Source organism: Malus sylvestris, chromosome 6 (genome assembly GCF_916048215.2).
Source record: "Malus sylvestris chromosome 6, drMalSylv7.2, whole genome shotgun sequence".
Taxonomy (NCBI): domain Eukaryota; kingdom Viridiplantae; phylum Streptophyta; class Magnoliopsida; order Rosales; family Rosaceae; genus Malus; species Malus sylvestris.
This window is the reverse complement of record NC_062265.1, coordinates 34609448-34625867: the sequence shown is the minus strand read 5'-3', so window position 1 is coordinate 34625867 and position 16420 is coordinate 34609448. Positions and strand designations below refer to the sequence as shown.

General features: G+C 40.2%; 2 protein-coding genes across 2 annotated transcripts; one reads left to right on the top strand and one right to left on the bottom strand.

Moving 5' to 3' along the window:
• Positions 1–10632: 10632 nt before the first annotated feature.
• LOC126626288 (NAC domain-containing protein 54-like) lies at positions 10633–13954 on the top strand. Its single transcript, XM_050295556.1, has 3 exons — positions 10633–10891; positions 11092–11396; positions 13262–13954. The coding sequence occupies exons 1-3, from the start codon at positions 10735–10737 to the stop codon at positions 13577–13579; spliced, it is 780 nt and encodes a 259-aa protein (XP_050151513.1). The 5' UTR covers positions 10633–10734; the 3' UTR covers positions 13580–13954.
• Positions 13492–16338, bottom strand: LOC126626287 (uncharacterized). The gene is made up of 6 exons (XM_050295555.1): positions 15703–16338; positions 15478–15612; positions 15260–15342; positions 14185–14290; positions 13973–14072; positions 13492–13640 (listed from the first exon to the last, which is right to left on the bottom strand). The coding sequence occupies exons 1-5, from the start codon at positions 16249–16251 to the stop codon at positions 13995–13997; spliced, it is 951 nt and encodes a 316-aa protein (XP_050151512.1). The 5' UTR covers positions 16252–16338; the 3' UTR covers positions 13492–13640; positions 13973–13994.
• Between the last annotated feature and the right edge of the window lie 82 nt (positions 16339–16420).

Here is a 16420-nt window from a genome sequence, read left to right as displayed (position 1 = left end):
GGGTTTTCATTTTTTTCGTCTTCTCCCTCCCTCAGCTCCCTCTCTCGATCCAAATTTACAAGCACTAAAATAAGGTTTGACTTTTGCTGCAATTAAATGAAAAAACGTATTAAGGGTAAGTTGCCTTTTGGAGAAGAGAAAAAATTGAAGGAAAAAAGAGAAATCAGAGTGGAAAGAAGAAAGAGAGAAAGATATGGACAAAATTGTTTCGCATACTCGTTCTCTCTCTTCATATTAAGCTCAATCATACACTGTATGTACACGATATGCACATGACATGCACATGTTATGCTCACATATCTGAGCTCAACCCAAAAACTCATAACTCACAACTCTTTCTTCGAAATCAGAAAAATGATCCTAAACTTTATATGAAGAATCGAAGATTCATTAATTTGAATTTGGTATCAAATTTGATTGGATTTAAATATTTAAAGGATTTGAAAAAATTGCAGTTTTAATGGGCATGAAAGAACCTAACTAAATCAAAGGAAATTGTTTCATGAACTCGTTTGTTTTTTTTTTCGTATTTGCAGGGTATGCCTCTGAATCAAAGGAAAAAGTAGAAAACTACGTTACAACAACAACAACAAAGCATTTTCCCACTAAGTGGGGTCGGCTATATGAATCCTAGAACGCCATTGCGCTCGGTTTTGTGTCATGTCCTCCGTTAGATCCAAGTACTCTAAGTCTTTTCTTAGAGTCTCTTCCAAAGTTTTCCTAGGTCTTCCTCTACCCCTTCGGCCCTGAACCTCTGTCCCGTAGTCACATCTTCGAACCGGAGCGTCAGTCGGCCTTCTTTGCACATGTCCAAATCACCGGAGCCGATTTTCTCTCATCTTTCCTACAATTTCGGCTACTCCTACTTTACCTCGGATATCCTCATTCCCAATCTTATCCTTTCTCGTGTGCCCACACATCCCACGAAGCATCCTCATCTCCGCTACACCCATTTTGTGTACGTGTTGATACTTCACCGCCCAACATTCTGTGCCATACAACATCGCTGGCCTTATTGCCGTCCTATAAAATTTTCCCTTGAGCTTCAGTGGCCTACGACGGTCACACAACACGCCGGATGCGCTCTTACACTTCATCCATCCAGCTCGTATTCTATGGTTGAGATCTCCATCTAATTCTCCGTTCTCTTGCAAGATAGATCCTAGGTAGCGAAAACGGTCGCTTTTTGTGATCTTCGCTAGATTGCTCCGGTCATTAGTGTGGATAAGTATATAAATGGATAGAGATAGGAAAGCAAACACAAGATGTACGTGGTTCACCCAGATTGGCTACGTCCACGGAATAGAAGAGTTCTCATTAATTGTGAAGGGTTTACACAAGTACATAGGTTCAAGCTCTCCTTTAGTGAGTACAAGTGAATGATTTAGTACAAATGACATTAGGAAATATTGTGGGAGAATGATCTCGTAATCACGAAACTTCTAAGTATCGGAGTGTGGTGTCGTCTTGACTTGCCTTAATAGTCTCATAGGTAGATGTGGCATCTTCTCTGGAAGTACTTTTCCTCCATCCAGGGGTGGTATCTTTAACTGGTGGAGATGCACAAGGTAATGTATCAATTTCACTTGAAGCTTACTTGTAGTTTCAGGCTTGGTCAAGCGCGATACAAACCATGTAGTAGGAGTCCCCCAAGTCGCCGAGCTAGGGGGTCTGCTGAAAGAGGTGACAGACAAGGTAAGCAATCAGAGCTCCGACTGATTGTTCACCTTCTCCCCATCTTGCAACAGCATGAAGGATAAATAGAAGAAAAATGAGAAGAGATGATATGAGATACTTTTGCTTTTGAAGAAGTAACTTTCCACAAGCTTATTCTTGAACTGAGCTGGAGGGTTTTCTGGTTTCTTCCAGAGTATAAGGCCGACTGAAGAATTTGAGGGTCAAAACAAGTCCATCAAATCTAGAGTACGTTCCACCCTGCTGATATGGGATACTTTTGCTTTTGACAGAGTAATGGATGTATCGGCACGTGTGCTGTTACGCTTGTCTCCACATGCTTCCTTGTATCCTTCGCACTTGCCCTATCTGTTCCTCAAGCAGATGCGGAATCTTCCCTGGAAACATAAGATGTTGAAGATGAGTACTCGAGAGCAATGCCAGGTAAGTAATCAGGTAAGGGGTTCCAGGCAGTCAGTTCCTGGCTGGAAGCTTGATTCCAAGTGCTGACTGATTGCTCTCTTTCTCCTTGTCTTACAGGTAAAAACAAGGCCAAAGGAAAAGACAGGGAAAAAGCATGATATGGGATACTCTTGCTTTTAACCCTGATGATATGAGATATTCTTGCTCTAGTATAGCTTGTTTGCAGAGGTATTATCGGGGGGAAAGAAAGCTGAATATTTCGAAAGGCTTCGTTGGGAGTGCCCTCTCAGATATGATGAAGGGTTGAGCATTTTTGTAGGTCTGCCTGTCCGTTGGGGATGAAGGTCGACATATATAGGAGTCTCCCTAACAACAAGTAGTAATGCTATTCCTTTACCCTGCTTGGCCATAGCACGGTAGTGGGAGCTGTCAGTTTCACATGTTTTAACTCTGTCAGAGCACTTTGAAAAAGTGGTCTGTGGTATCTGGCTCTCGAGATTCGGAGAACGATGCCTCTTCGATTTTTGAGAAAGCAATCATGCTGGGGGTCTGGCTCTCGAGATTCGGAGAGCAGTGTCTCTTCGATTTTTGAGGAAGTAATCATGTTGGGAGTCTGGCTCTCGAGATTCGGAGGGCGGTGCCTCTTCGATTTTGGAGCAAGCAATCTTGTTGGGAGTGTTGTCTCGAATGTGAGTAAAGGTTGGGCATGTTTGCTAGTCTACCTTACCACGAAGCACAAAGGTTGACACACAGGGACTTTCCAATTATCCAGCAATGGTACTGTTCCTTTACCCTCTCTTCGATTTTGAGAAAGTAGTCATGTTGGGAGTCTGGCTCTCGAGATTCGGAGGACGGTGCCTCTTCGATTTTGGAGCAAGCAATATTGTTGTGAGTGTTTTCTCGAATGTGAGTAAAGGTTGGGCATGTTTGCTAGTCTACCTTGCCACGAAGCAGAGAGGTTGACACACAGGGACTTTCCAATTATCCAGCAGTGGTACTGTTCCTTTACCCTTGTGGGTAATAATATGGTAGCTAGACCTTCAAAATTTATGTGTCTAAACTTTGTTAGTGCTGTTTCTTTGCTATTTTTTACCTTTCTTGGTCAGAGCGATTTAGTGGGAGCTGCAAGCTTCACGTGCTCAACTTTGGCAGAGAACTTTGGCAAAGTTATCTGTGGTACCCATGAGCTATTGTTGCGTGTGGGAAGTGGGTAATTGAACAGTAAGATTCATGTGCTTTCTACTTCACCAGAAATCTTCGACAGAATGCCCATAATTTCTGCAAAGCCGAGTGTGCGTGTGACAGGTGCTGACAAGGCTAGAAAAGTAGGTGCCTCTTCGATTTCTGAGATCGGCCCTCGTGGTCTCTGAGCAGCCCAGCTTTTGAGAAAGCGAGCGCCTCTTCGATTGATTCGGAGAACGATGCCTCATCGATTTTTGAGAAAGCAATCAGGCTGGGGGTCTGGCTCTCGAAGATTCGGGGAGCAGTGTCTCTTCGATTTTTGAGAAAGTAATCATGTTGGGAGTCTGGCTCTCGAGATTCGGAAGGCGGTGCCTCTTCGATTTTGGAGCAAGCAATCTTGTTGGGAGTGTTTTCTCGAATGTGAGTAAAGGTTGGGCATGTTTGCTAGTCTACCTTGCCACGAAGCACAGAGGTTGACACACAGGGACTTTCCAATTATCCAGCAATGGTACTGTTCCTTTACCCTCTCTTCGATTTTTAATAAAGTAGTCATGTTGGGAGTCTGGCTCTCGAGATTCGGAGGACGGTGCCTCTTCGATTTTGGAGCAAGCAATCTTATTGGGAGTGTTTTCTCGAATGTGGGTAAAGGTTGGGCATGTTTGCTAGTCTACCTTGCCACGAAGCACAGAGGTTGACACACAGGGACTTTCCAATTATCCAACAGTGGTACTGTTCTTTTACCCTTGTGGGTAATAATATGGTAGCTAGACCTTCAAAATTTATGGGTCTAAACTTTGTTAGTGCTGTTTCTTTGCTATTCTTTTACCCTTCTTGGTCAGAGCGATGTAGTGGGAGCTGCAAGCTTCACGTGCTCAACCTTGGCAGAGAACTTTGGCAAAGTTATCTGTGGTACCCATGAGCTATTGTTGCGTGTGGGAAGTGGGTGATTGAACAGTAAGATTCATGTGTTTTCTACTTCCCCAGAAGTCTTCGACAGAATGCCCATAATTTCCGCAAAGCTGAGTGTGCGTGTGACAGGTGCTGACAAGGCTGGAAAAGTAGGTGCCTCTTCGATTTTTGAGATCGGCCCTCGTGATCTCTGGGGAGCCCAGCTTTTGAGAAAGCGAGCGCCTCTTCGATTTCTGAGATCGGCCTTCGTGGTCTTTGAGCAACCCAACTTTTGAGAAAGCAAACGCCTCTTCGATTTCTGAGATCAACCCTCGTGATCTCTAAGCAGCTCAGCTTTTGAGAAAGCAAACGCCTCTTCGATTTCTGAGCAGGCGCCTCTTCGATTTCTGAAGCTCCGTCGAGTGCAGATTTTTATAGGGGCTGGCATTAAGTTCCAAAGCACACTTGAATCTCCACCAGTAGAAGCTTCATTCTTGCACTTCTAAGATCTTGATTTGTCCGACCTCTTCTCTCTTCAACACCTTTGAAAATGTCTGGCCCCTCCGACCGTCGTTTTGACTTGAACCTTGTTGAAGAGGCAGCCCCGCCTTCTCCAGACAACATATGGCGCCCATCCTTCGTCTCCCCTACTGGTCCTCTTACTGTTGGGGATTCCGTGATGAAGAATGATATGACCGCTGCGGTGGTGGCTAGGAACCTTCTCACTCCCAAAGATAACAGACTACTTTCCAAACGGTCTGATGAGTTAGCTGTTAAGGATTCGCTGGCTCTCAGTGTTCAGTGTGCAGGTTCTGTGTCTAATATGGCCCAACGCCTATTTGCTCGAACCCGCCAAGTTGAATCATTGGCGGCTGAAGTGATGAGTCTCAAACAGGAGATTAGAGGGCTCAAGCATGAGAATAAACAGTTGCACCGGCTCGCACATGACTATGCTACAAACATGAAGAGGAAGCTTGACCAGATGAAGGAAACTGATGGTCAGGTTTTACTTGATCATCAGAGATTTGTGGGTTTGTTCCAAAGGCATTTATTGCCTTCGTCTTCTGGGGCTGTACCGCGTAATGAAGCTCCAAATGATCAACCTCTGATGCCTCCTCCTTCTAGGGTTCTGTCCAGTACTGAGGCTCCAAATGATCCCCCTCCGGTGCCTTCTGTTTCTGGGGCTCTACCGACTGCTGAGACTTCTCCTAAGCAACCTTTGTGAAGGCTCCCTCTTGTGTGTTTATTTTGACTCATGTATATGTACATATTTGTAGCTTATCGGGGATATCAATAAATAAGCTTTCCTTCATTTCAACGTATTGTGTTAAATACACCAAAGCCTTCTTCGCTAAGTTCTTTGAATTTTCTTTTGTTGAAGCTTGTACGTTGAAGCTTTCTGAGTGGAGCATGTAGGTTGGGGTAGTGTTCCCTTAATTTCCCGAGTGAGGAAAACTTCTCAGTTGGAGACTTGGAAAATCCAAGTCACTGAGTGGGATCGGCTATATGAATCTTAGAACGCCATTGTGCTCGATCCTGTGTCATGTCCTTCGTTAGATCCAAGTACTCTAAGTCTTTTCTTAGAGTCTCTTCCAAAGTTTTCCTAGGTCTTCCTCTACCCCTTCGGCCCTGAACCTCTGTCCCATAGTCGCATCTTCTAATCGGAGCGTCAGTAGGCCTTCTTTGCACATGTCCAAACCACCGTAACCGATTTTCTCTCATCTTTCCTTCAATTTCGGCTACTCCTACTTTACCCCGGATATCCTCATTCCTAATCTTATCCTTTCTCGTGTGCCCACACATCCAACGAAGCATCCTCATCTCCGCTACACCCATTTTGTGTACGTGTTGATGTTTCACCGCCCAACATTCTGTGCCATACAGCATCGCCGGCCTTATTGCCGTCCTATAAAATTTTCCCTTGAGCTTCAGTGGCATACGGCGGTCACACAACACGCCGGATGCACTCTTCCACTTCATCCATCCAGCTTGTATTCTATGGTTGAGATCTCCATCTAATTCTCCGTTCTTTTGCAAGATAGATCCTAGGTAACGAAAACGGTCGCTCTTTGGTATTTCTTGATCTCCGATCCTCACCCCTAACTCGTTTTGGCCTCCATTTGCACTGAACTTGCACTCCATATATTCTGTCTTTGATCGGCTTAGGCGAAGACCTTTAGATTCCAACACTTCTCTCCAAAGGTTAAGCTTTGCATTTACCCCTTCCTGAGTTTCATCTATCAACACTATATCGTCTGCGAAAAGCATACACATAATATGTACAATACATGCACATGATATGCACAGAACGAGATAAACTTAATGACAATGTATTGGTACAGTGGATACAATTAAAACATAATTGTTGTGTATATAAAGTTGCAGTAACAGTTTAAAAAATCTTATTACGTATATCAAGCACCGCTTAACCGTGCACGTGGAAAACTTGATACTCGTTGTCGTTATTTCATGGACACGTATAACCCTTAACATCATCTAAGTTTTTTCTTAATTTTGTTTTTCGTCAATGTCAACTAGGTTGTGGTTATACTCATTAAATTCTGAGGCACAACATACGTACATCATAACTAGTGAACGTTCCCACTTCTCATATTAAGATGTAACCATGCACACCACATGCACATTACGGAAAAAATTTCACAAATTTCTGCAATTGGACACTTGAACCAGAAATTGTTCAATCCCAGTTTTGTAGCACGTCAAACAAAACTTGAAACTTATTCCACAACCCATATGCCCCAACACGAAACACAAACTTTAATTTAACTTGTAAGTATTAATTCATCTTACAAACAACCCATTTATTCCATAAATCATTGATGAAGGAACTTGGAACTAAACACCCTACCTTACTATGTCTGCAATCGTCAGAAAAATGGAACTTTCCGACCAAAACATAAAATATGGTACAAAACCTAGCTCACTCTTCTCACCTTTCTCTCCATCCATTTGTTCGAAATCAGGTATGAGGTGAACCCAAAACCGAGTTCACTCTTCTCGCCTCTCTTGGGATCTCTTCGAAATTGAAGCTCAGAGATCTGAGGAAGGGAGAAAGAGTAGAGAGAGAAAGTGAGAGAATAGAGAGAGGAAGGGGGAGAGAGTAGAGAGAGAAAAATTAGAAAATGGGAGAGGGAAAGTGAGGAATAACTCATTTATACGTGGGTATTTTAGTAATTTGACTTTGTGCATGGTGTGGATGGCTTGTGCATGACTGGTTTGTTCTATTTAATCCCAAGATTAAGAAATTGTCCCATTTTGGGATATTTCACTATTTTTTTAGTTGTTTTCTTTTAAGAAAAAGCACCCATTGTATTGTATAAACCCATGACTCACAGTACAAAAGATTTGAGGAATCTTTAAGTCTTTGTTTTTTTCTTTTGTTGATTCTCCAAGGAAGTCAAGGCCTAATTCAATGTAAAGAAACTATAGTATGGACTACACTTGCAACAACTAGAATTGTGAACTTGTCAATGTAATGGAAGTGCTCAGTTTAATCGTAAATAAAACTAACCTGCTAAAAATCCAGCTATCATATCGCCAAAGAGACAAAGGGGAAGGTTGAATAATGCACCCATGAATCCATCTGCTTCACCAGAAGTCTGCACAATTGCAAATTCCATCCTTGAAATGATGAAACCAACTCACGTCTCTTGCAGTTATTTCTCTCTTTGTAAAAAGATCAGTGATCATGAACTTTATGGCAACATGGTAATCACCACAAACCCGCAAATTCTTGGTAACTAAGATCGATTTGCCCGGGCTCAGACTAAGAATTGCATAAGCAATGGCTAGTTTCTCACAGTGGTAATGGAGGATTCTTTCTTTCTCCTTTTACTCAACACCTTGGAGAACAAAAACTATTTTCTGCACGGTATCCCAGCTGTTTCATATCACAAAAACTATTTTCTGCACGGTATCCCGGCTGTTTCATATCTACTAGTAGTTCTTCTACCTTTTCATGTATCTGAGCTGATTGAGGATGAGACAGATCTGCACCTAAAAATCCATGGATAACACCATTGATCTCAACCCAATTGCATCCTGGACTCTTCTTAAGGCCTTGGTCCTTCTACTTGATTCTGACATCGGCTGCATCATCCCGCCTCCCAATAACAGCGTATAAGTTAAAGGACCAAATTTCCAGTACCTGTAAATCCTTTCCCTTGAATTTTCTTGGATACTTTTTCCCGAGTTCCATATTATTATATGGACTCTGCATGCATCATGCAAGCAATGCGCTGCACACATGATCATCATCCTAAAACGGCATTGTTTGGATGAAACTTTGTGCCCCATCCAAAAGTCTAGCCCGGGCGAGAGACACCACGCATATGTACAATGTTCCATCCATGGGGTTATGTTGAACTCTTGACTCATTGCACTAAACCAGTGTTTGCCTTCAATTACAAGCCCCGAATGGCTGCAAGCAGATAAGAGGCCAATGAAAGTCACATCATCGGGCTTAATACCAGATGCCTGCATATGATGAAACTGTAAAATTGCTTCCGTGCATGCTTCCATCCTAAGGCCATGATTCCCATAACCAACTATCATTGCATTCCATGAAATAATGTCACGCGCAACCATTTTATCAAAACTTAACATCTCCCTCATCGTTCTCTACTTTCACCTAATCACTACGACTCTCAAACTGTAAACACAAGTTAAATTGGCTTTTGGACAAATTAAGGAATAAGGTTTCAACCAATAGTAAGGTATGTATAATTAAAAAAAAAAAACTTTAGGTGGCATTTGCTGTGGACAACCACATCATTTGAATTAATCAGATTTTTAAATTTAGTTCATTATTTAATAAACTAATAAATAAGAAAAATTAGTTAATTAAATGATGATTGTGGTATACGAGGAGTCTTTTTCCTTCATTTCCTTGGATTTTGCAAAATTTTCAAATGATGTGGTTGTGCACATCAGATGCCACTTAAGGTGGTATAGAAATGTGGTATAAAAACATGGTATGAATAGCATTACCTAAAATAAATTTTGGCCCACAGATTATGTGCTTAGTTTTGGGGGGAGAGATGATAAGATTTTTGGTTGTTAAAGAAGGATTGGATTGGTTTCTTGGCATTATCAAGGTACGAAATATGTGGTCAAATTAAAATTTTGGTCTTGCTAACATTACCCTTCTATAAGGTATAGTTGTGATCAATTTAGAGATAATTTTGCTCATGCTATTTTAGTAGATGAAAATAGGTAGTATGAGACTTACTCTTCTCATGCAAATAATCCTTATGTTTATTTATAACGTCTAACATACAAAAGTTATATAATACAAAGTGGTAACCATACACCACAAAGATCCACAATAAGCCAATAAATCTGATCCAGTAGTTAGACTCTATAAATAATTCTAGATAAATAGATGTGTGTGTTGTTTAGAAACTCGTATGTATTTATAAAGAATTGGATATCTTATACTTTGGAAGTAGTTTTGTCATTCCACCTTAAAAACGAGGGGGAGGGCCGGGCACATGTCCCTTGGTCCTTCTTCAGCTTCGTCCTGATACGTGAGTATAAACACATGTATACGTGTATTATAACATCTAATTGATAATTGGAGAGATGGTCTTATAACTTATGAATGAAGCCAATCATGTTTTAGTAAACTGTGTCTTGTGAAACTCATGACATCACACGATCTATGTCTAAAGTTTGATATATAGATTTTGTAGTGACTAATAGCTGGTAAAAGTAGAAGAGAAACAATCAAAGACAATAAAAATATACTATTTAAAGGTGAATGGAGATGTCAAATATATAATAGCCTTGTTTTGTGTTTTGTCCAGTAGTAGAGTATAACTTTAGCTAATTTAGTAACAACTCAACTCATTGTCAAGATCTGATAAGAGAATATTGTAACTGTAACTTATAAAAGGGCCTTCGGCCAGAAAGGGATAAGGGGATTGAGGCTTGAAAAAACAAAAGTGAAATTAAGCTACCAAATTAATTAACAAAATATATGATCGTTTTGTAATAACGAGTGACACATTACACTGTGATGTGGCGAATGTTTGAATATATATGACTCAAATTCAGTCTAACAACAATGTATTTGACATAAAATCATAACAGGAGAATATATATATATATATATATATATATATATATTTTGACAAGATCTTAACATGAGAATATATATAACATGTATGAACACACACACACACACACACACACACACATATATATATATATATATGATTTTTGTTAACAAATTAAACAAAATTGAAAGATAATAAGCAAAATTTAAAAATATTCAGTAAGGCAGAGAAGTGTCAATAGGAAGAAGGTTTTGTCTGAGAATCTGGAAAAGGAAAAGTGAGGTCCTGATGAGGAGTGAGGAAAGACCTTAATACAAGGGACTTTCGGTCCTTTTTATACCTCTATATATAACATGATCATGATGCCATAAATCACTAGCTAGCTAGCTAGGAGGAGGAGGAGGAGAAGGACGATCGATCGGTCGCAAGGAAACAATCAGTGACAAAAAAAACTAGCTAGCTTGCGCCGTGCGTTCATATCAATTATATGGCGCCAGTGGGATTACCTCCCGGTTTTAGGTTCCACCCGACGGACGAGGAGCTGGTGAATTATTATCTCAAGAGGAAAATCAACGGCCAAGAGATTGAGCTCGACATCATTCCTGAAGTTGATCTCTACAAATGCGAGCCTTGGGAATTAGCAGGTCGTTCATCGAACATCATTTGAGTACTCTTACAAATCAACATCATTATTATTCAAGCAGTATACCAATCATGATACTTAACTTACTCGTTAGCGTTTGAGCGCTATATGTAGGATACATACAATGCAAATTATGTCATCTATATTTACATGTATAGTTGTATACAATTACATATTTGATTGGTGCATCAATCAATGCAGAAAAATCGTTTTTGCCAAGTAGAGACCCGGAGTGGTACTTCTTTGGACCGCGGGATCGAAAATACCCTAATGGCTTCAGAACAAACAGAGCAACGAGAGCAGGATATTGGAAGTCGACTGGAAAAGACAGGAGAGTGACGTGCCAGAATCGAGCGATCGGAATGAAGAAAACGCTGGTTTACTACAGAGGCCGAGCTCCTCAGGGCATTCGGACTGACTGGGTCATGCACGAGTATCGCCTCGACGACAAGGACTACTACTGCTCCTCCGACCCCGACACCTCCTCCTCATCTGCCGCAATTCAGGTACTTTGTTCTCCATCAATTTATACACGCATTGTTCGTGCTCTAAATTAATTAATAATGCATACATATGTATTATTATAATGGGGTGTGATATCCACACACTTCTTTTTACTTTTCACACACCTTTTTAATTTTCAACCATCTGATTGAATGAACTAATGACGATCAAATGACATAATTACATAAGAGGTGTGTCGGAAGTAATTAGGGGTGTGTGGATAGCACACCCGATTATATATATAATGTCCACATGTTAATTAGTCAGTTAGGAGGATTAAGGGTTATTCTCTTTGTATCTGTAGCTCATTTTATTTGTCCCAAATGATTCTCATCATTAAATTGTTGAGTATGGTGGGATTCAATCAATATTAAGTGCCACTGGGACTTATAAATTTAAGATGATCACTCTCACTATTTTATTGAATAGAACTAATTAAGATGATCACTCTCATTAATTTATTGATTAGGACTAATTATGTGGTGATCAAGAAGGAACTCACTGTTACTGATTAGCTGATGAAAAAAAAAAGATGATTAGAATAATTATTGTGAGTTTTAGTTGAGGGAAGTATAACTTCACTTGGTGCGATGGCAAGTGCCTTCGCCCATGAGCGGTAGGTCTCGGATTCGAGACTTGGGAGCAGCCTCTCCATAAATGGGGGTAAGGCTAGCCGACATTCACCTCTTCCAGACCCTGCGTAAAGCGGAAGCCTTGTGCACTGGGTACGACCTTTTTATTATCTCTACCAAAATCGCACAGAAAGGAAACCATAAGACCATTGTTTCAGAGATTAATCTTTTTTTCGAATCAGCAGACTATATTTGACCTAAAAAGCATGAAGTTCGATGCTTGAGGCAGGGAGAAAAGCATTTCCTTTTTTTTCTCGTACTTTTTTATTTTAATTTCTACCTCTTTTGCCCTAAACTTAATTAACACTCCAATTATAAATTAAAGGATTAATTATAGAACATAATGACCATAAGCTATCGTGTATAATAATGAAAAGTAAAACTATCAACGTGAAACTTGCATGAGTTTGGAATTGCATGCATGTAATTTACGATATTATACTTTCGCAATATATAAATACTGGAATAAATAAACACATAGCTGACATATATTCGTTGCTTGCACTGGATCGCTTAAATCTCCTTTTCCTTTTTATAATCAGACAAAAGTACAATCCTCCACAAGATTCAGATATGAATTAATATCCCTTAATTAACTCCAGCTTAATTAAGAACTAAGGATTATTATACTCTACTTATGTTTGATCATATAACAAAGGCTTTCAAACTAAAATGATATCTGGCATAACTCCACACTTGTAGAAGTGGTCCATGATTTTGTCCACTGTAAATCACTTTAGTCATTCCATAAAAATCTATCAATATCTTACTAAATTGTCACGTGAACAATCACATGACCAACCTTTTATATATATTTTTGTCAAACAACCCCCCTATTTAACAAGGAGATTTTTCATCTCGGAATGATGGATAACCGTGCTTGCCACCAGTTATCCCCCTTGAAAAAGAAAAAAAAACAAGAAGATTTTTCACGAATAACTAAAATGTTTACCGTAAATAAACTTAAAGATAACTTTTATCGATTTTTATTTTTTGAGAGATCAAAATAAGAAATTATTCTAATCTCAAGACCAGCCTACCACTAATTATAAAGCAGCCTAACTACACATCGATCACTTTCATTTGTGTAAGAAGGTGTCGGGGACTTTTTACTTTATTCCAAAGTCCAAAATAATTAATACGCATATATTGTTATCAATTATATAATATTTTATTCCAACTCCTTTTACACTTTGACTAGATAAATTAATTAACTAGTATGAATTTATATGCAGGATTCTTTTGCATTGTGTCGCGTGTTTAAGAAAAATGGCATTTGCTCGGAGATTGAAGAGCAGCAAGGCCAATCAAGTCATTTAACACTAAACAATATTCATGAAAGATCACAGGGTGTAAACAATGATCACTGTGATCAAACCCTGTCACCGGAGAATCCGATGGCATCGTCATCGTCAATCTCATGCCCGCAGGAGGAAGATGACAAAGACGATTCGTGGATGCAGTTCATCACAGATGATACGTGGATGCAGTGTTCTTCTAACGCTGGTGTCAGTGGTGAAGATCAGCTCTCTCATGTGGCCTTCACAAACTAACTGATCAATGGAGATGAGTATATGGATGGTTACCGGAATATTGATGTTGGCGGTAAATAACCTGAAAATGCATGTATGGACGGATGTAACTTTCAAACAATAAAATACAACATATATACACGATTTCATGAAGAACACGAGACAAAGTTTGTAAGGCTTGTCATCATACCTTCATTAATTGGTAGATTAATTATCTTTAATTGGCTTTAGTCATTTTATGACGGTTTGGTTTGGTTTGGTTTAGTTTTGTTGGCTGATTCTCTAGTGAGTCAATATCTCAGATGACCAGTCTAGAGATTTTGTTATTAAACTCTTTCCTGAGGTGATTTGGGTGTTACTTGTGGAATAAAGCTATATATATACATTTTTAACAAATCGAATTTGATGTTGTACCTCTTGAATGGCATGTTAATCTTCACAGTTTCCACTGCTTGAATTCTGCAGAGCCTAACATGAAGGAACTAGCATTTCGATGCCCACCGCCTCCAAATTCCTGAGAAGAAAATGCAAAACGCGTTTTAGCTTTTTCCAAATTACTACATATATGTGCCAGTTAATTCCATGTTTAACAGGCAGAAAGAAAATCCATGTGATGACAGAACAACCTGTGAGATGAGTGTTGTGTCTTCGGTGTCCACACTCCTAAGGCTTATTTTTAGCATTTGGTCATTTTCAAGCTCAGGCACTCTGTATACAACAGCACCAATGCCCCTACAAAGAATTTAAAAGAAACAAAAAACATAACTAAAGTGTAAAATGGAAGGATGGCACTGATTAAAATACATCTCAAACAAGTTACCAAATGTGCATTGGATTTCCAGATGGGTGGAACAGTTTGAATTGAGCTCAATAAAACCATGCTTGGAAGAGAACAACCTCAATAAACAGGCATAAAAAACCGATTCCACAGAAAACAAACAAAATAACATGAATATAGTTCTGAAAAATGAAGATGACAGGATATAACCCTTTTCTACTGAGTTTATCCACATCGATTTCAAACAGAAAAACAAGATGAAATAATGAATTGCCAGAATAGTGCATTCAAGGAGTCTAACAAGGGTCTATACTAACCAGACTTTTTACCGAGTTTTAACAGGAGCAAAAATAGCCCCAACGGTTCAACATGCTTCAGCGTTCAGTCCTAACATCAGTTTGGATATAGTGCGATTATTTTTACATCACATGGTTTCTCCCTTGAAACTTTCACATTTTCTTTCTACAATTCTTTCATAAAATTATTTTAATTGCAAATTGGTTTGCAAGCCTACTTCCTCAATACACTTCCTTCACCAAAAATATCATCATCATGAATCCAGCTCTTGAAAAGATTACTGTGTCAGTAGTTGAGATTCAAATTTTGAGCGAATCACTTGGTCCTCCTAATCAGACATGATTTGCAACCCCTTCAAAGAGAATGGATAGAAAGGTATGGATTGCGATTCTAAGAAACGTGCAGTTTCTGGAGGATGGGATTCAACAATTGAGTAGTCTCTCCTCTTAGTCCTCTATGAGGCCCGCAACCAATGATAAAACTGAATTCAAACTAAAAAAGCCCAAGACTTCTAATCTTGAAGCATTGCAGTAATGGAAAGAGCAGCAACATGAAGCGTGCCCTGAACGCTAATTCCGACAAATGTCATTTCAAGACCATGAGTAAAGAAACAGAATGCCACATACCTTAAACTTAGACTACGGCTTTTAGTAGCTAATTGATGTCCGAGTTCACTCCTCAACTCGGAGATAGAATCGGCATTGACAGCCTACAAGCAGAAAAGATAAGATTATGCATTTCCTATCAATTTTATTTCTTTCTTATGTTGTTCAGACACACACACAGAGCAGCAGCAGCCGTCCAATAGAAAGCAGAAAAGAAGTACACTAATAAGTAATAATACCAGGCAATGTCCAAAGGCTCCACCGCCAAGTGCAATTTCATAAGACGAACTGAGCGTTTCATCTATTAATTTCTGCTTTTCCGATAAGCTCGCCATTCCTTCATTAATCAAAGACTCCAAATCCAAAGAAAGCAGCTGCTCATTCAAACCAAATATCAATAAAGCACACAACTTTTCAGTAAATTCAACAACATCAATTAATAAGGCAAGCAAATTTGAAATTACCTGTTGGAACAAAGATGGGTTCAACCCGACGTCGTATTCAAGGTTCAAATCTTTGAAACCACTACTGAAAGCTTTACTCTTTGGAAGCATCCACCTCCACAGATCCCCATCCTCGATATACTCGAACAGCCTCCTCACTGCGTCAAACCGAGCAACCGCCGCCTTGTTGTCGGCGTCAATTTTGTCCCTGAAGTAATCGAAAGCGATGGTGGCGCCGCTCCTGTTCATGTCTACGACGCCGGCCACGTTTCCGCCTATGGGGGTTCCAATGGCAGTCTTGTGATGGTCCAAGACCACGACGTTCGGGACCGCGGAGGAGATCTTCTGGACGAAACCAGAGGGGCCCACGAAGTCGAGGAGGTAAAGGTGGTCGATATCGGCGAGAGGGAGGTGTTGGGGGGTGATGGGGCTGTAAACGGTGTTGGGGAAGAAGAGGGGCTCGACGGAGACGGCGGAGAAGTAGAGGTGTGCCGCCAAAGCAGCAAACGCGCCGTCCGGGCAAGGGTAATGGTACAGCACTGCCGGTCTCGTGTTAATTACCATATTCATGTTCGCAGCCCTGCCGGACGCCTACTGCAACCACTGCTGCCTAACTCAGCTTTGCCGCCCCGCCGCTCTGCCTCCTGTGACTAATAATTGTTTTTCTTTTTTAAGTTAATTATAAATTTGCCCCCTGAGTTTTGTGATTATTTCACTTCGGGTTTTAAAAGAAAAAGTT

Bases quoted from the DNA above. Each gene is read 5' to 3' on its own strand.
- LOC126626288 (XM_050295556.1), top strand. From the start codon at position 10,735: ATGGCGCCAGTGGGATTACCTCCCGGTTTTAGGTTCCACCCGACGGAC. The intron at 10,892-11,091 runs GTCGTTCATCGA...CAATCAATGCAG, and splicing joins CGAGCCTTGGGAATTAGCAG to AAAAATCGTTTTTGCCAAGT. The intron at 11,397-13,261 runs GTACTTTGTTCT...ATTTATATGCAG, and splicing joins CCTCATCTGCCGCAATTCAG to GATTCTTTTGCATTGTGTCG.
- LOC126626287 (XM_050295555.1), bottom strand. From the start codon at position 16,251: ATGAATATGGTAATTAACACGAGACCGGCAGTGCTGTACCATTACCCT. The intron at 15,613-15,702 runs GTAATTTCAAAT...TTGAATGAGCAG, and splicing joins ACCCATCTTTGTTCCAACAG to CTGCTTTCTTTGGATTTGGA. The intron at 14,073-14,184 runs GTTGTTCTGTCA...TTTTCTTCTCAG, and splicing joins ACACAACACTCATCTCACAG to GAATTTGGAGGCGGTGGGCA.